The sequence below is a fragment of the Meleagris gallopavo genome, chromosome 7 (genome assembly GCF_000146605.3).
Source record: "Meleagris gallopavo isolate NT-WF06-2002-E0010 breed Aviagen turkey brand Nicholas breeding stock chromosome 7, Turkey_5.1, whole genome shotgun sequence".
In the NCBI taxonomy this organism is placed as follows: Eukaryota; Metazoa; Chordata; class Aves; order Galliformes; family Phasianidae; genus Meleagris; species Meleagris gallopavo.
Window position 1 is genome coordinate 22066440 of NC_015017.2, and position 19973 is coordinate 22086412.

At 41.2% G+C, this 19973-nt stretch overlaps 1 protein-coding gene across 1 annotated transcript; it reads left to right on the forward strand.

Moving 5' to 3' along the window:
• LOC104911729 (serine/threonine-protein kinase tousled-like 1) lies at positions 1-7097 on the forward strand. The gene is made up of 4 exons (XM_010713734.3): positions 1-154; positions 2557-2668; positions 2969-3076; positions 5351-7097. Exons 1-4 carry the CDS (start codon positions 90-92, stop codon positions 5525-5527), a joined length of 462 nt encoding a protein of 153 aa, XP_010712036.1. The 5' UTR covers positions 1-89; the 3' UTR covers positions 5528-7097.
• Positions 7098-19973: the final 12876 nt, after the last annotated feature.

Below are 19973 nucleotides of genomic sequence, written 5' to 3' on the forward strand. Positions count from 1 at the left end.
TTTTTCCCCTTTGTTTAGGTAATATTCTTCTTGTAGATGGAACAGCATGTGGAGAAATAAAAATTACTGATTTTGGATTGTCCAAAATAATGGATGATGATAGCTATGGTGTGGATGGAATGGATTTAACTTCACAGGGAGCAGGAACTTACTGGTAATGCCTGGTTTGATTTTATTGTTTAGGTCATTTTTGAGGCTTCAGAATTGCTTTCATAAAGCTAATTCCTAAAGATAGCTAGGATTAAAAATACTAACATGAATAACAAACAAAGATTTTTGTGCAGTACTGTGGATCTTGATATTCACAAATATTCCAGAATAGTGCCATAACTGAAGTAAGTTAGGAATCTATATGTAGATATAGATATATGTATATTTGAAATGTGGAGCAAATCTCTGTGATTTATAAACATTGTTTCCCAGAAGAAGCAGGTGTTTAATCTTTGGCTGCAGGTGGTTAAAGATGTTTGACAGAGCTGTGATGATTAAGTGCGGGTGCTTAGTCCTTGGAAATCTTAGAGCAGGGATTACCAGAAGGTAATGTCCTTAGGATAAAAGAGTACTTACTCTTCCATCCTAAAGGTTAATGACAGCTGAGCAGCTGTAACTTGTTTTCTGTGTGTATCCACATACTTGTCCAAAAACCTGAAATTTTAGATCTGCTTACAGAGCAAGAATGACAAAAAGTTTTATTGCTAACAGAAAAGCTGTTTGTAGAATTTGTTCTCTAAAGATGCAGGCTGACACAATAGATCTTTGAGCCTGTGTGCACAGTACCTGTGTCAGGGTGAGTGGAATAGAAAGCCTATATTGACTAGATGTTTATTTGTGAATTCATCTGTTTGTTTTTCTCCTCATTCTGTCTGTAGCAAGATAGGTTTCAGCTTTTGGTTCTTAACTCTAAACAGAGTAGCCAGAGTCCTTTCTATTTCTTCTTAAACTTTTCCTGCATTTGAAAGTTGCATTTAACAGATTTTGTCTTTTCCTTGAAAATTTTTAGGATGCACATCTTGTGAAAAGACAGTCATCCAAGCTGAAGCATTTTAGAAATGTTAGACTGTTGCTGCTTTCCTTAATGCTCCAATTTAAACATGAGTTTAAATATTTAATTGTAGGAACACTATTCAAAAAGCTTGGGACTTTGGCTTTCATCTAAAGCACCACATGCACTAGTGGTGTTGTGAACTGAGAGATCTAAAATTGTCTGTGACCTTTACACAATGATGATAAATCTGTGTTTCTAATTTTTGCTTTCTCTGAGGGAAAGTTTTGAGTTAGTTTGAGATGGGGATAAATCTGTGGAAGGCAAATTGCATGAACTCGGCAATGTAGTAGTGGGAGGGATTTCCTCAGTTACTGGGTCGAGTTACCTGTCCTTGCAAGCGTTCAGGTCATGTAATCTGTAAACTTAGAGCCATTTGTATTAAATTCAGTGTTTTGTCCCCAGTCATCTCTTATTTGAAGTTTGTTCCATAACCTCAGTTCTATGATCATTAGAAACTTAATCTTCTAATGTATAGAACTGTTTGCTTGTAGCCAGTCTGTACTTATTTGTTCCTCCACCAACACTGGCCTCCTTTGAATTAGGTTGTTTCCCTTCCTGATACTTGCTCCCTTGTGTTTTTAAAGCGTTTGGCTTCTCTCTGAATTGTGGCTTTCAGTTCTTCACGTCACCTCGGGTTTTTTTGTGCGATTGCATTAGTTTGAGTACATCTTTCTTGCATGTTGTAATCAGAATTGTGCACAAGTATTCTAGAAGAATTTTTTTATGTTGTTTGAAATTCATAGTTGTGTTGCATTCTTACTTCTTTTTTTGCTTATTTCCATTTTCACAGGCATTTCTGTAAATTATTTTTAAAGCCTTACATGCTGTTGATGAAAGAATGTCTGATATGTCATGGCTCTGAAGGATTTTTTTACCCCCTTTTTTAGATTTTTATTGCAGTCAATAATAATTGACTGACTTCTTAGTGATATTTTTGGTTTTTGGTTTTATTTTTTTCGAAGGAGATTGCTTTGCGTAAATTCCTCTGTAATTCAGGGATGCCATAAGAACTTAATCAGCTTTCAGTTTTTCAAGTATGGCTTCCATGGAAATTATAGGCATAGAAATATGATCACATTTACCTACCTTATAACTCTCTTATTAATGTTAGCATTCTTACTGAAAACTTTAAAATCATGTATATGTTACATTTGATTCCTAATGAGACCTAGCTTTAAATGTCCTGTATGGCTTTCATCTTTCCATGTTCAAACAGAAACAGAAGGTGTATATTTACCCTAATAGGATCCCAGTGCTTGAATAATTAGTGATTATTAGTGGTTTAAGTAAAGAATAGGTTTCTTATTTGACTGCCTGACTATACAAAAATTGTATTGTCAGTTTTGATCAGTGTTGTAAGTGTTGGAATAAGGATCATAAGATAACTGCACAGTTGTTCAAATATCAACTTGCACAATTTTTTTTGTATACCATTTCTGATCTTTGAACACTCTGATCCAGTGATTCATACATCTGCTTGCTGACACTGAGATACATGTTTTCTTTTTCAGGTACTTGCCTCCAGAGTGTTTTGTAGTTGGCAAAGAGCCACCAAAGATTTCTAATAAGGTTGATGTATGGTCAGTTGGAGTAATCTTTTTCCAGTGTCTTTATGGTAGAAAGGTAAGGAAAATATTGTTTACCTGTCTTAAATTGTTAGTATAAGTGCTTGTCTGTTTTCAGTAGAATGTGAGCAATAGTTGTAAATATGTGAATCCATATGGAAATGACTTGTGTTAGTTTTTGCTAGTGTGCACTGATACTGTGAGAAATGTGAAAGGCTTTGACTAAAACATTTTTTTAATTGAAAGAGTGGTTAGAAACGTATATTAACACTGGAATCAATTTACTTTTGCATAAGTATTTATGAAATCAAAATGGTTGGATAACTGTCACAAAGAAAATCCTGTGCTTATTTTTCAGCCATTTGGCCACAATCAATCTCAGCAAGATATCTTACAAGAAAATACAATATTAAAAGCCACAGAAGTCCAGTTCCCTGTTAAGCCTGTTGTTAGCAATGAAGCCAAGGTAATGTTTTATATGAGCTCAGAGCACTTAAAACCTGTTAAAACCTGTTTCATTTATTTTTAAGGATTGCGATGTTTTTTGGGTTTTGATAATTTTATTTTGAAACTTATAGTATCAAACACACTTGCACAGACTAGCGATTAAGAGAACAGATTAAAATGATTGTTGTGGTTTTTTTGTTTGTTTTTTATTGCTGATGTGAGCATCTATGACAAATCCAATTCTGTGAATTTGGAAGAAAATATTCCAAGTTACTTGTTTGTAAAAGTAAAAGGCTGCTAAAAGTTTAAGGATGTTAAGACAATTGAGCTTCTCATGATAAAAATGAAAGGCAACGCAGTTTTAGAGGATGTAGCTTCCCAAGAAAACAATTATGTCAGGGACATAAACAGTAGTGGCATGTTTGTGTTGGCTATATTTTCTAGAACTAGTTTTTGCGAATGAGCTGCAGTTAGAATTATGACTATTTAGTTCAATATTATAGTTTGTCCTGTTATTTTGGAGGAGGTGGTGATGGTTGTTCTTTGTTGGGTTGGGTTTTTTTGTTGTTGTTTTGTTTTTGTTGATTGGTTTCATTTGGGGGAGGTTCATCTCAGTTTAGAAAAATCATCTCCTTTTGAGTGCAGTTGACAAATACGCATCATAGAACTCATAGCTGGTAATGTTATGTGCTAGCAGTTTATATTTCTGTCTTTTAACTCTGCATTTCCTTGTGATAAGTAGTGTTTTTCTGAAGGGCATTGGAAGAGAGCAAATAATTCACTGTGGTTCTGATGTAGTTACTTACTTATTTTATATTCTCTGTTCCTTGTTCTGTTTGAAAAAGCAGGAGTGGAAAATAATGAAAGATTATTAACAATGTCACGATAGCTGTAGAAAAGAGGGAGAAATTTATTCTCTGGTGGAAGCACTATAAAACAAGTTCAGACTAACTTGTAAATTTGGACAGTTTATGATGACTGTGTAGATTTATAGGCCTGGTAGTTGGAAAAGAACAGCAGTAAACTGAAGTTTTGATTTGGAAAACATGGGGATGAAATAAATACGGAACCTGAAATGACACTGTTAGTTTCCACACTGTAATTGTCCTTTGGTCCTTGGTACTTTTTCCTAATTTGTGCAGCGTCCTGTGCATTATGGTAACATTTCCACTGCCACAGAACCACAAAGTATTCTACAAACATTTTAGAAACAATCTGTTACTCTGAGAACCTTGTAAACTACACTTAGCAGCTCATTTCTTAGGGATTCATTATAAAGAATTCAATTAAATCCCCAAATGTCCAAGAACATGTGAATTCATGTTAAGATGTGCATGTTTTTATTTTGCGATTAGTTCCTGCTAGATATGTGTATATTAGAAGGAAATTTTAACACGATTCTTTAGGACTTATATCACATCAGATTAAGAACTGGAGGTTAAAGAAAAATTTAATTGGAGCAAAGGACACACAATTGAGATTTATCAAGAAAAGATACGTAATTCTTTTAAAATCCAGATTAAGTAATGATGCGCTAATGAGTTCTGTAGCAGTAATAAGGATTTTCTGTCATTAAATTTTGAAGCCCAAGTTACCAGGAGACTGAGTGTTCCGTACATATTAGACATGAGGCTTAACAGAAACTTGCATCGTGCAATAATTGACAAATGTCATGTGGACCTTGATGAAGGACAATACAACATCTCAAAAGCAGCTCTGGAGATAAACAGCGATTTTTTTCCCCTGCTTTTAAGTTATTTTAAATCAGTTGGAATTTACTCCTTTGTGAGAGAGAAGTTCCAGCTAGGTGGTGATTTCTTAAAGGATCTGTTGGTTAATGCATGTTGGAAGTGGCAACTGTCCCTACGTCTTCTGCTCTTCATGTAGTGCACTGCTGGATGGTTTTAGAGGCTCTGTGGTGCTCCTTTCTACTTTCTCAGACATTAGCTTTTCGCTTTTACTATGCTGTTAAGGGATAGCACAAGCAGAATTCTCCCTGTGTGAAGTGCTAATGTTTTGCTTGTAGAGATAGTTCATACATCTTTTTGTCTGAAGTATGTGTTTGAAGTGTGATTACTTTAAGCCAATTAGGATTACTGATTTTTTTTTTCTACTACAATGTACTCTGTTTTTCATTGGAATCTGTAGTAGAATGTTAGCCTGTCTTTGAATGGAATTATATAAGAACAAGAGTCTGTTTAGAAGCTGGTTTATCTGGGAGGACATGCTTATTGATTGTAAGCAGATGGAATTATTTGGAATGGTATTGTAACTTTTTGCATTCCTCTTCTAGGCCTTTATCAGACGCTGCTTAGCATACCGAAAAGAGGATAGATTTGATGTCCATCAACTGGCTAATGATCCTTACCTTCTCCCCCATATGAGGAGATCGAATTCTTCAGGAAATTTACATATGACTGGGCTAGCAGCATCCCCTACACCACCTACTTCAAGCATTATTTCATACTGAAATTTCTCCAGCTGAGGAATGGCATGATATCTTGGTGTAGTTTCCAGATGCAGACTTGAGCTTGAGAACATTTGGGTGTTTTTACGCAGGACAAGTTTGATAACTGTGTTTTCAGGCTGAAGTCCTCCTACATAGTGTTGTTTGTATGATTGGAATGGGTCATGGACTGTGAATAAATATACCCTTCAGAGAACAACCTTTAAATGTTGAAGGATGACATTGCCTGTTGCACACTAACAGGTATACTGTGTTTAAGACTGAAGAAAAGGTTTTTAGTTTTTTCTGGGGAACATTGTAAATAATCTTTTTAATACTTAAAGTACATTTGGTTGATACTGGAAAGTTCTAACATGAAGGGTAGTTTTTCATTATTTAAAATTTTTTTAAAAGGTAGTAAGCAAATTTGAGAACAAGAACAATTCCATGTCTGGTTAATTAACTAAATGAATTGCCGTATTTCCAAGACATTGATCTTCTGAAACCAAAGTAAGAAATGCAAGACAGTCAAAGCTGTGTTCTACATCAGATTCCTCAATGAAATTATAGTATTTTATTTGGCACTCAGGCTTGTACCTCCAAACATGTGATGTTATTTCACAGAATTTAGGTTGATAGGGAATTCCTGGTACTTACTTCTCAAATAGGTTGCTAATTTTGAAATAAGCTTAGTTTTCTAAATATACTGTACTTGCTGTGGTATTGAAACTTGTGAAAATTTCCAGGCCTCTGATAAAAGCAAACAACAGTATGAAACCAAATGCAAACAGGTCATGTATAATATTCTATGCAGGAATAATGATAAATTCCCTTCTAGCTCTATTGTAAATTGTTGTACAGATGTCACATTTTCAGTTAAATTCAGCAACTTATTCCTGTACAAATGTTTAAAGTATGGCTTTTTCTAATTGGATATTGTATTTTTTTTTAAGTCTCTCTCAAGGCGCTTTTAATTGCTGCTAAACAATGTTGCTTTTACTTCAGCAAAAGAATCAGATGACCTCCTTAAGGTGCAAGTAAACTGTACGTTATAGAGAGACTGAGTAGGAAACTCATTAACAATCAAGGCATGTAAAACTGAGCTGTGTTGGCCATATGCAGTACAGTTCCGTAAGTCAATTTATTGCACTCTCAACCTGTAGAGTGCATCAGTACTAGATGTAGAAGTTGCTCATGGTTATTCTCTATTTCTGGAAGTTCCTATCAACAAGGAAATGTTTCTTGTGGCTTGTACAGGTATTTTAAAATGTGAAACATTTTCTAATTGCCTTGTATGGTAGAAACTCATTTTTCAAAACAGCGTATCTCTCTCAGTTCGCTATTCTTTTTACTGTCCCATTCTGGATGCTGAATACTATCTGTAATTTTGTCCATGTTTCAGAAAAAGGAGGCTGTTATTACCACAGGTTTTCATTTAGTATTGTACAGTTAAACTGTTGCTCTTGTTTCTGATGTTGCAAGCCATTTTGTTTTCATTGTATATAAAGAAACATTAACTGTCTCTTTAAGATGCTGCTGAAATTGTAGAGAATGTAGCCAAAACAGTAATAAACAATGACAGTTGAGATTTCAAGGTTTTCATTCTGTGTTTTTGCATTTTAGCAAAGGACAAATCTGCTTTCCTTATCGCTGAGCTACATTCACCTATTAAAACAAGTTCACTTTGATGGCGAACGAAAGTAATAAAGTAATTTATTCAAGCAATGTTAGGGCTGAAAGGGGAGACTTCTATAACATTTGAAGCATCTGTCATAACGAAATTACCATTATTTCAATGAGTAGGCCTCACAGAAACAGTTCCAATTATTTCAGTAGGTTTCTCTAGAATGTGTTAGTCATAAAAATAGACTGATATTTTCTGCCTTCATGTTATACCAGAGTACTGGGATTGCATCCTTTTCACCGTCTGCCAGTGTGAAACTGTGAGGTGGTGGGGTTTGAGGATTTTGCCATGGCTGCATGCTCACATTAGATTTCATTATAGCCTATTCTGTGTCTTGGAAGTTATAGACTGTTTTGCCTAAGGAAAAGAGGTAAGATTATGTTAACAATTTTCATGTATCTGGAATGTGTTGTGGTTAACTCTAGTACACTGAAGCTTAGCAATATGTTAGAGAACTGTAGAAGTAACCGAAAACTGTAGAGCTACCTAAAGAAAAGGAGGGTTGTGCATCTTACTGATTACATGCGCACTTGTTTTCCTTCTTGTTAGAATCTGGGAATATGGGTGGTTGTGGCTGAATACATGACAATTACTCCACCTTGACAGATGCTTACTTCTGAAATCTAAACACTTGTTTTTAATGCATTTTCATATAGATGCACGTGAAGAATCACTGTGTCATCTTTCAAATCGAAGTTGCAGGATCTTAACACAAGCACAACCCTGCATACTAGAGGTAAGCATCTTATGGTACTGTCAGTAAAAATTTTGTATCCCCATGTGGATCATTCTGTGTTCACAGCACGTCCAAGTTGGTGTCTGATGGCTGATGCTCAGCAATTTGTGCTTGGGATAGAAGTACCCTTGAGACTGAATCCAGAAGCCTGAATTATTGCGACTTGTCGAGAAATGCTGATCACTTCTAGGTAATTCATACTTCCTTTCCTTAGACTGTATTTCATGCGCATTTTACTAGATTCATCACACACCATCCATTGCTTTATTCCCCAAGTTTTTTGCTGATTTAGTACCAGGTAGACTAAAGAAATGAAGTTAAACTTCATCAATTCTTAATGAACCTTGCAAGTGAAAGTCTTACTTTACACACGTAAATACTTTTAAATTTCTACGTGTACTGAAAGATGCTAGAATTCCACATTACTGTGTGATATAAACACCTATGTGTGAGCTATAGAAGCAACTGCAAGATGAATTCTTCATTTTTACTGTGATTATAGTGTCATTGCAGCCACAATTAACAGTGGTTGGCTTGTTTCTTTAGAACAACTGTGTTTTAGCACTGTTTTATTCATTTGTACTGAAGTTGTTAAATCTGTGGAGCATTTTTCACTTTTAACTTGGTTTGTGCTGGTTGATAGACGGGGATTTCGTGCTGGGGATAGATGGAGAGACTAGTTACCGCTAATTTTCTGAAGAGTGCTTTGAACGCTGGCAAGAAGATGGGAAGAGCATTGTGTTGCTGGCCAGCTGCCCAAGTGCTGTTGACCGCACACACCGCAGCTATGAGCAAACTGCTGCATAATTAGAGAAGCTTTCAAAAGCCCACAAAGCCGCCAGCCCTCTTGGTATGCAAGTCACGGGTGTGTGAGGCACAGCACCGCTGTCTGCACCCCTCAGCTTGCTGGGGTGCTGGGTGTCACTGGAACTCTGCACAGGAACTGGGGACCTAGCCAGGTGACTGGATAGGGTGTGTGAAAACTGTGGAAGGGAAAATATGCCTTAAGTCGTAAGGCATCCAGGAATTCTTGCTTCTGCTTCCCTGTCTTTCTGATCATGGAGAAGCACAGACCCAAGGCAGGTTTGTAACCAGCCTACGATGATGGCTTCTGAGCTTAAATCTCGTTTCTCCCCTCTGCCAAAAAACACAAGCTGGGAAGTACGGTATGAATAACTGTTGTTCTGTGAGCTGTTAGGTCCCTGGGCAGGGTGGTGAGGGCAGACCTGTGTGCGCCCTCAGGCTGTGCGGCCACCAGGAAGGCAGCATCTCTGGGATGGTGTCTCTGGGACATTTCAGAGGTGCTCCTGGAACCTGCTGTGCTACTCCAAAAGCAGGAGATTTCAGTGGGAAGGTTGTGGGGAGGCCTGGGTGGGTGTTGGGGCAAAGGCAGACTCGAATTTGAGGGCAGTGGCAAGCGAGGCTCCAGTTTCCAGTGCTTGAAACACTTCAAGTGGAGAGGCTGGTTTCACAAACCAGTGGTGTCTTGTGGCACAGTGCTGCAGTCCTGCTCTCTGTGTGCCTGCAAGACTGCCGTGTCTGCTGGGTTGTAAATAGCCCTCATGAGGGCTGAGTTGGCAGTGCTGTATTGGTATGGAAGGCAGGACTGCAGACAGCCCCCAGGCATTGCCTACTGGCCAGCCCAGGTGTATCGCCTCCCTGTGACCACAGTCCGATAAAGGGTGCCCAACTCAGCAGCCGGGCTGGGTGCACCAGAAGTCTTCTTTTTGTATTCGGTCTGTTACTTCCTGTCCTGTGTGCTGTGAGGATCAGTTCCCTGCCATCCCACTGGTGTGTATGTACCTGAGCAGGTTTCTCTCTCTTAGTTTCCTTTCATCCTGGTTTGTATGTGAGGCTGCAAAGTCAGCATTAGTTTGTTACTAAATTTGTCTCAGCATAAGCCACCCAATGATATGAGGTGCCACTGGAAGCTGCATATGCCTCATTTGTGCTATTCTACTGGAGTGAATGTTTCAGTAATACAAACAGAAAGAGAAGTGAGTTTTGGTTGGTGCTGGGCAATGAGTGCACACACAGGGCAAGACCGGACTCCTCGGTGAGGCAGACCTGCCACCATGATGGTGAGGGTGGAGGGGTTACTGCAGGCCAGGCCACATGCCACAGGTTGGGCATGCCTGGCTCACAGGCTTCGAAGAATTAAAATGTCCTCCCAGGGCTGCCACACCTCTGCCTTGTCTGCCCTCAGGCTGAGAATGACAGAGGCACAGGGCCTGCCAAGTGGCTGCACACGTGGGGCTGCCTTAGTGGGAAGGTATGGCATCCTCTCTTCTCATAGGTTAGGTTGTACCCCTAAGCAGCTACATGAGGAGTTACTAGGCAGCTTTGAATATTTGCATAATGGAAAACTTTCTCACTGACAAAAACAACTTAACTCATGCAGAGATGGTTCTTTTCAGGTTTACAACTGTGGCTCAGCGGCAGCTGGCAGAGTTCTCTCCACTGATTTGAGCACTGGAATACCTTCCCTGTGTGCCTTTCTATGGAAAAGCCAGGTAAGTCACACGTTAATTGGCAAACTATACCTGAGCACTTGTCTGTGATGAATTTAGAGCATATTATTCCATTTCTTCAATGACGATTCACAGTCATTGATGCGTTATCATTAAATCCTCATGTTGCTTGTAGGGTTACATGAGGCTACCAAATGCTGAGGCTGATTCCATAGGTTGCCTTCTTTGAGCTGTCACAAGTCAGCACAGTTTTATTTCTGAGCCTAAGACAGTTTTATTACTCATCCTTTATGGCTGAGCCTAAAGACATTCTAATCTAACAAATTAGCATATCATGAACATTATTGTCACATCATGCAATTAGCAGAACCCAACTACAGAAAATAGAGGAGTTATTCCTCTTTCATCCTTTATTTTCTGTCCCAATTCTTGTACTTTTAGTGAAATTTGTCCTTTTTACTTTATTTTAATGTTTTCACTTACAGGTAAAATAAACACATGTATATTTGATTAGCAAGTTAAACAAAACCTGTTCTTAATAGTAAAAAGTGTGATGAAAGTTGTTTTCTCCTTAGCTCAGAGGCCACTGTGAGGCACCAGGGCCTCCTTCCCTTTGCCAGGCAGAGGACTTACATGTCATCAACACCACTGTTGTTAGACACTGGCACGCTATGTCAGTACTAGAATTTGACTGAATATGGCTATCTATTAATTCAACAGATAATAAGAGTATGCTGTTTCTCTTTACAGCTTGTGTGAAGCAGGGAGGGATGTCTGGAGCAGAAGGGGGAGAAGAATGTAGTGGTTTATGTAATCCCTCTGACTGGAGCAGCAGTTTGTAAGTAAGGATTGGGACTTTGGGATGGATGTGTGGCTGCTGTGGGGGCTTTGCAGCAGCATTTAAAAGCAGATTATACTTAGCTGCAACCATTCTGAAGTTTATCTCCTCAGTTTTGGTGTTAAGTGGTAGCTTATTATTTTTTTTTAAAAAAAGGGAATTTGGGAATTCAGGTGTTCAGTTACCATAATGATGACTCTATAAAATTCATTGATAAGCGCCAAATAGTTTTAAGCAAGATTCAGGGAATGCATTTGCAATTGAAAATAGCTGGAAATGTTGTACCTCAGCTCTTCGCTTGGTTCTCACTGCTAACTACTCTTCCTGTCCTTCAAAATGATGCAGTCACAGCTCAGAGGCCTTTGGAAGTATCACTTTTATCACCTTCATGTCACACGTCACCATGTGATGGTCACTGCTTATGGTTTCCCACATGGTATTTGTAGGATATTGTGACTGTAAAGGTTTACTAGCGACAGGAGATGGTGGTTGTAAATTAATTTCTAATAAGGTGAGAGACGTAGTGATAGTTTGTACTGTATATGATATGCTGTTAATCGTATGTTGATTGTGTTTTAGGGCAATGAAATTTCCTTTCACCCTTATGAAATAGGTTGAATTTTTGACCCAAGACAAATACTTAATAATGTGAAAATTATCTGAGCGCTGCACCAAAGTCAATTCCATGAGGTTCTGATGGCACGGCAGAAGTATCCATGTCTTTAGAATTAAAAGAGTACCATTCGGCACTCATCTGTGCACCCGTAGGGAAAGCACTGTTGTACAGCTACTGGTCCAAGTGGTGAAGGGGCTGTGATGCCCGTGGTCTTTTTGTGCTCTGTGGTAAGGTTACCTCAGCTGGAGCTGTATGGGTGTTGTGTGCTGGTGGGCACGAGAAGCTGGGCGCTCTTCTGGCGCCAAGGGCAGGCATTGCCCACGTGGCGGCTGTAAGCGGCAGTCTCCAGTGTCTGTGCTGCACAGACGTCTTGGCAGGGAGTTCCTCCTGTGGTCGCTCGCTTCCCTCTGCAGTTGTGCAAATAACTTCCTCCTCCAATCGCCATCCCCCAGCACTGTATCCAGTTGAAGTAGCGGGGGAAATTCAGACACAATGCAATAAAGCCACTGGAATTTCTTTGTTATAAACCCTGAGGGCATGTTCTCATTAGAACCACAAGTTGTACCCAGCATTAGGCTCTTTCATGTTTGCATGGTTTCCTACTGAACTGCAGAGATTAGAGCCTGCTGTTAGCGCTGTTGGTCCCTGCTTGGTTTGACAGGGAGGAGACTCTTCAGCTGGAGCTGGGAACGAAGTGGCTTCTTCCCCACAGCAGCTCTGAGTGCTGCCTGAGTGGGTGGCAGCTTCACACGCTGACCCAAACCAGTGGTGCTGTGGGGAATGCGGGGAATGGGGACAGTGCTCTCGCCCAGCAACAGCAAGAAGTGGTGTGCAGCAGCTGTAGGGGATGCAGGTGCCTCACACGGCCGCCTTGTTAGGGTTCTGTGCAGCCCACAAGTACCTGACCACACAGATGCACATGGGAGCCACCATGCAGCCCATGCTGGTCTGTGCTGTCTGCTGAGAGATTGCAGAAGTCCAGAACTTCTGGGAAGCCACCACGGTGATGTAAACATTACCAGCATTTACACACCATTTCTGCACCGTTATCTCTGGAGAATAAGAGCTGCAAAAACACTCCCTCTATTTAAGTGCTTCCTAACTGCCCTGGTGCAGGAAGAAGTGGTGTTCTAATTATCCTGTATCCCATGGGCACAGAAGTGATGACTCCTGTAGGTCCTGCATGAACTCAAGAATCCAATCATTCATTCACTCTCCTTGCACATGCCAGGCTGGGCACACTGAGTTTTGAGGGTTCTCACTCAATCAATGGTTAGATGGGGTTAAACTAATTGTATTTATAAGTCAAATGAACCCACTGATAAAGAATTAGCAAAGACTGATGCCACACTAGGCAATGTGTTTGTACTCTCTGTGCTTTTAAAAATGCCAGTGATGTTTTGGAAATCTCTGTTTTTAGATGGAGCTTCTTGAAGCTGTGAATTTCTGATCAGATTTGGAAGGGAAAAAGGAGTTTGCCTCTCTCTCTGCTGTCCTTCCCAGTTCCCTCCTTTCAACATTGGCTGTGCAGAAATGGTTGCTTCAGCTGGAACTGGAGGAGTTTCCTGTTTCTGTTTTGTACAGGTGCAGTGTGTGTGGTCTAAGAGCTGCCTCAGTGTGAGAGAAGAGCTGACACGGGGGGCATTTTATGCAGGGCCAGGGAAATGGCTCTGCTGTCTTTTTCAGCTGTACCCATGTGGAAGACCCAAATGCAGGGGATGTATCCAGCACTGTGCAGAAATGTACCAGCAACTGAACTGAGGCAAATAGGTATTTTCCTTGCCACGTCTGTAGTGATGAACTGGAGAATAAGTTGAAGTTAATCCCAAAAAGGGATGGATTAGTGCTCAACTAAGAGCAGGTAGAAATGACCTAAAATCTTACAAGCTCAGTCCAAATACTGTTGTCCCTCAGTACTTTGCGTTTAGAGATCTAGGTAGATGGATATACATACATAAATGCATGCACACATGCATAGTGAAAATGTCCTGCCTCTGCCTTTTTCAGAGCACTGGGTCCTGAGGCAGGGCCCTGCCACAGAGCTACCGCAGTGAGTTGAGAAGTCAGCCAAGTAATCTGGATGCTCACTGCTGTGCAAATACCAGAGATAAGGCACTGCTAAACAACGTTTCCTATTTCTAAGAAAGTGGTGGAGGGTCAACTTTTTTATTTGTGACTCCAGCAGATAGATACTGAAAGTGTTGATCTTACAGCTGAGAGAAATTTAGATATGGAGGGGATTACAACAGTAGAAGCAAGTTCTTGCTCCTGTGAATGCATGCAATCTATGTTTAGAATTCAAATCCAAGCATAATTAAACAGTGCTAATGAGACAGAGGGACTTATCTTCATTTGGTGTATAATTGGTATCACTGATTTCCTCATTCATTTTTTCCTAGTTTTAAAGCTATCTTGTTCCCGCAAGATCTGGTGGTAAAAATTATCCCTAGTGAGGAAGTACCTAGCTTGGAATGTAAATCCTATTCAGGGGTGCAGAGTCAGCATCAGTAACTGACAGCAAAGTTACAGCCAACAGCCATGCCAGGTGCTCCTTCTGCAGCGTAACCTTAAAAAATGCCATTTCATCTGGTGTTACAAAGACCGTGCTGGAGAGGAAAAGATAACATCTTACCTCTGGTGAGGCAAACGAAGCCTAGAAAGAGTACATATCTACCACTATCAGCTGAAGTTTCAATCTCAGAATACCTTCCAGCTCATCCATAAATTTGAAGCTTCTATGGCAGCTTAAAAAGAGTAGGTGTGACACTGGGGCATGGTGGTGCCGGGTCAATGGTTGGACTAGATGATCTTGGTGGTATTTTGCAGTCTTAACAATTCTATGAACTCCACGTGTCACTTTGTGTCTATTTTACTGAAGACCCCTTCTGCTTCTCATCTGTATCTCTGATTTGCTTCAGGCTCCTTTTTACCAAGTTTGAGGGTTTAGTCTGTTTCACAGCTGTGCTGCAAACTGCAGCAGTATCTGTTCTTTCCAGTGAGGTGGCATATTAATGACTACAGCTACGTATATTCCAGTGGCAATATGTGGCAGTGTGCTTGTGCCCACCTACCAGTGGGGTGAGCACCACTCTACTTGGTCTCCTGAGCACTGCAGCTCTCTCTGGCTGCTCACAGGATGGTGCTCACTGCTCCATCCAGCCTTCCTCCCTATGCTATCACTGATTGCCCATCACCCGCAGAGCCAAAGCAACTCAAAGAAGAGCTCTGCAGTGCCTGTGAGCGCTCTGCTGGGAGGGAGGAGGGAAGCGAGAGCATCCCACAAAGCAGCAAATGTTTCTCGTCTTGCTCCAGTAATTCAGCACAGGCTTCTGCTTTGGATTGCTGAACCCAAGACTTTGTTTCACTCTTCTTGAATGGGGATTTGAACGCTTCTCTGTAAAGATAGTTATGCTGATTAATCTGAGTCATAGGAATTGCTACGTTTATTAACCGGAAGGCCATCTGGCTTTCCTGTCCTTTAACGGATCTCTTTCAGCCTCTTGCTTCCTATACATCACAGACACACACAGACACAGACACAGACACAGACAGACACACAGACACAGACAGACACACAGACACAGACAGACACACAGACACAGACAGACACACAGACACAGACAGACACACACAGACACACACACAAAACAACCAAACAACCCTTACTAAATTTTAGCAAGCCTGTGCTAGCTTTTGAGAATGACAATACAAGGCACCATCCAGAAATGATGTGGGCTTCCTTTGGGTGAGTAAGGAAAGAAGAAAAAGGGGGCAGGAGATGCAATCATAGTCAAGAATCTGAGAATCTGAGATGCCCTTAGGTCTTAGCCTGGAATATTTCCCCTGTAGCAGAGCTGCTGCCGCAGCGGGTCCTTTCTGACAGAGCCTGTTCATATTTGTACTGAAATGGTGCCCAAGGCAGAGGCCTGCAGGCTGAAGGTGGGCACAGCAAGGACGGGACCCAGGGCTGAAGCAAGCAGTGCTGCCAGCTGGGGCGTCCAGGGGCAACCAGGTAAGGATGTGCTGCCAGGCCTCCCTGAGAGCTGTGTACGGCAGTTCCCAAGAAGCATTTCAAGAACAATTGGCTCAGTACCTCAAGGTTCTGGCTGCTTCACCCCAAGTCCCTCAAAGCCTTCCTACTGCTTTATGACATGCAGTGTTAGGGTAAAAATAATCAGAAGTATAATGCAATCCAGGAGGATGTTATTTTTATTCTTTTTTTTTTTTGGTCTGCTGGGAATGAAAACGGACAAGAAATGTGTTAGGAACAGTGCATTCCTTTCCATTGTTACACAAGGCATGCCCAGAGAGCAAGAGTGGTTTTTTCCTTTCTCTGACCAGGTGTTGCTTATAAGCTGCACAAGAAATACGTTTCAAATAAAAAACATAACCCTTAAACAAAAGGTAATTGTTTTACAAATTCAGCCACTTCCAGTGCCCAGCATGCTCTTTGGCAATACAGAGGCTTCCAGTTGCTTCCTATTTTCTTAGCAGTTTCATTCCAGCAGGATTTTTTCCAAGCACTGTTTATATGTACAGGAACATCTCTTAATGTCTGAGGGCTGAGCCTTAGGAAGCTGGTGCCACTGCCTGGGACCACATTTGTTCCGTTCCCTGGTTTGTGAGAACTCCAGCCCACCTGAGGGCACAAACAGCATTGGGAAATGACTTCTCATACCTTTTCAATTCCAGCCTTACCATCATGAAGGATCAAACCTGACCGGTGCCTGCTGACTGCTACAATCGAGCCATGATCTATATAGCATTTTCAACATTTTCTCCCAAATTCTAATTTCCATAGGTAAGTTGCACTGTTTCTCCCTTAGCTTGATTTTTCCAGATCTTGAAGCCATGCAACTAATGCACATCTCCAAGCTCATACAGTGGGAGATCTGAGGTCTTCAGTTTGTTTTTAAGGAGGACTGTTTTGAAGATTCAGAAAAATGTATTTTCCAAGGAAATCAACTTGGAGGATAAGGCAGAGATGGTAGCAAGGCAGACACTGCTGACTCTTAGCTACTGACTGAGCTGTGTGACACAGCACACGCATACTGCAGTGAGAAGAAATCGAAGCTATTTCTCTAACACCAGGTGAGTTTGTTGAAGATGCTTGGTTGTTTGTGGCTAACATTCCTGTAAGAGCAGGACCTCTGGAATGAGCTGTTTATTCCAGGCAGTGCCGTAACACCCTCACAGCACAACTGAAGGCCCAGAAGAACCGACCCTGGGACCCCATTATGTTCAGCATCCCTTATCAAATGTCCAGCTTATAGATCTGCATTACTTTTTACTAATGACTGTTACTGGAGGAAGGTCCTTTAATTAAGTGAAATCTTGATTTATCTGCCAGCATCTCCTTACCTTACTAGGAAGCCTGTTTCAAGTACAGGCTTTGCAGCTTGTGTTCACCTCTCAGTTTTTGTTTCTCAGTCTCTACTGGGCTTTCATAGCTCGCCTAAACTGCAAATTCCATGAACTAAGCACGTAAATTTGCAGCCACTTGCCTCTACAAAGAGTAAACAGCTCTCAGCCATGAGAACTGCTATTAAAGCGGGCTGTTTTGCTGGCAGAAGTGGCTCTCTGTTGCCATGGGTTGCCCAAGGTGATCCTGACCTCTGTGGTCTCTCTGAAGTTCTGTTGTGGGTGAGCTGAGCAACAGCTTTTAGAAAGGATTAGCTGAGCCTAACAAATACAGGACACTGCACTAAGAAATTAGTACAGCAGTGCACAACTAAGGAGGAACCCTATCTTCTGATCCCATAGGATCAAAGGCTGAGAATTCGGTTATTCAGTAGGGCTGTACTCAGCTACAAGCACAGCACAATTGCATTTGCAGTCTTCTCTTAGGGGCAAAATTCTGCCTTTGCAGGTGCATGAGTGTGCAGCAGAGAGGGGTATGTGATTGATGGGCAGAGATGGGGCTGCACTCACTTGCTGGGATTCAGAAGGAGCCTCGCTGAGAAGGAGGTAACAAACCGGTGAACCCCACTTAACACTTCTCAGCCAGAGCAAGTCTCTGCATGCCTGTCCTGGCTGGATCTGTGGCCTTTGAAAGTTGAGTCTTGATGCAATCACTCACGCCAAGTATAACATGTCACAAAAACTGTGCCTTGATACTAATGTGCAGTAATGTGCGAAGGATGTTCCTAAGAATGACTAATCAGTTCCCAGAGTGAGATTCTTATTTTCTGGTTGCACACTGGCACCATAGTGCATCTATGCACTATTCACAGTGGCACCTAATGATTAATATGAGTTGAGGCTTCCTGAGAAGGGCATGTGTTCCTTGCTAAACGTACTGACTCCTACAGCAATCTGATGTCTAACAAAATATCTCTGCTTTAGCGTTCATGGAGCTTTAATTCTTCACCTAGAGTAGGTGATGGGGTGGGCAGAACTGATGAAGAATCACCTAGTTGAATGCAGTTTTGTTTGACTTGGGGAGCTGTTTTATGAGATTGTTCTTGCACCTTAAATAATGAATTTAAAAAACCCCAGTGTGTAGTGGTGAGTATTGGCTCCCCCTTATATGGTAGCTGAAATCCAGAGTTTCTACCACAGATGGTGTAGGCAAATTACATTAAGAATTTTTGCTTTTCTGTAGAATGCCCAGCACAGCTCTGCCCAGACATGCAACGAATCCTTGGCACTGTCCTGAAGAATGCACAGAAGACGACTACAAAGCATGAGTTGCTTACACACTCTTTACAAATGCAGAAATATTTTGCAGTATGGTCTTTTTTGCCTACATCCGTTACAGGATTCAAACCTAAAATGAGAGAGATTCTAGGTGCCCAACCCCAATTGATGAGCCAAACCCTCAGTTGATGCCAGAGAGGCCTTTGTGGCAGGGGAGGGGTTGTGAGCACATTAGACTAGTACAGACCAAGCTCGGTGTGTAATTGAGGAAGTCATCACAATCGAACATCGCTGATCCTTATCCTGCCCCCTTCAGCTTGATTCCTTAATCAGCACTCACTTACATCTCTGAGAGGCTGGAAATATTACCCAGAGCTTTTCTTAAGCATTCTAAGATCTAAAACAAGTCCCTGCCTGTAAAGAGCTGTTTTCTTCAAAGCAAACTTTGCCCCTGCCCCCATGGTTAGCTTGGAAAGCTGGCAGCAAAACTGCATCTTTGAAATAGCTTAAGCTCAGCCCATTGCTGCCTTCAATTAGTTGGTTTCACAGTTACCTCTCTGTGATTCTTCAAGGTACTGTTTAGCATACAGCAGCCAGCTGGCAACCATTTGAATACAGTGTCTGCTGGAGAAAAAAATAACAAGAGGAAATATCACCACTGCAAAGCCTAATCTTACGAATTCAGCCAAAAGGAACTATTGCATGCCATCTCGTGGCACCACACAGCTATTTCCCAGAAATACACTGGAGCTCCAGCTGTGTCGGTGAGGTTTAATGTTTGATGGGTTTGCTTAAAAAAATGGCTGCCAGGATTCTAGAAAGAGCCTATTGTATGGCCAGGCTGAAGCTATGAAGCATTCATCACTGTTAACGCTTTACCCATGTTTGTGCTCTGACTTCTTGTAGCCTCAACAGCCATCTCCTGGGATTGCAGCAGAGACTCAAGCTGCAGAATGCACCTCTTCAATGTGTGCGATTACTCAAGCAGAGCTGTAGCTGTGCCCCTGCACTTGCAGCAAACATCTCAGCCACTGAACAGCACTGGCCCCAAAGCAGCCTTCTGTGGAACAGGATGCTCCACCTTACAGTAAGTCACATGCACATTCTTCATTCTGATGTACATGCAGGGCTTAAGCTGCCCATGGTATGGTGACTTTGTCTTCTGTCAGCACAGGAAGAATTCCATGTGTTGGTGTTTAAAATAAAGCTAATATGCCTATTTCTAACAGCTCATTAACAGATGAATACATAAATTCATGCAAACATGGTTAGGTTAGCTGTCAGTCCCTCAGTGTATCTTAAGTACCTCTGTAAACATTCCTCTGTTCTAAGGGGAGAAAAGTCATCACAAAACTCTTATCAAGAAGTTATATAGGTATAATTTCACTAAATCGAGCTAAGGAAATGTGAAACACCAGGACAGAGTACAATAGTATGACTTTAGGTCCTTGTTTAAGTGCCCTGTTTTTGACTCTCTCTTTTTTTT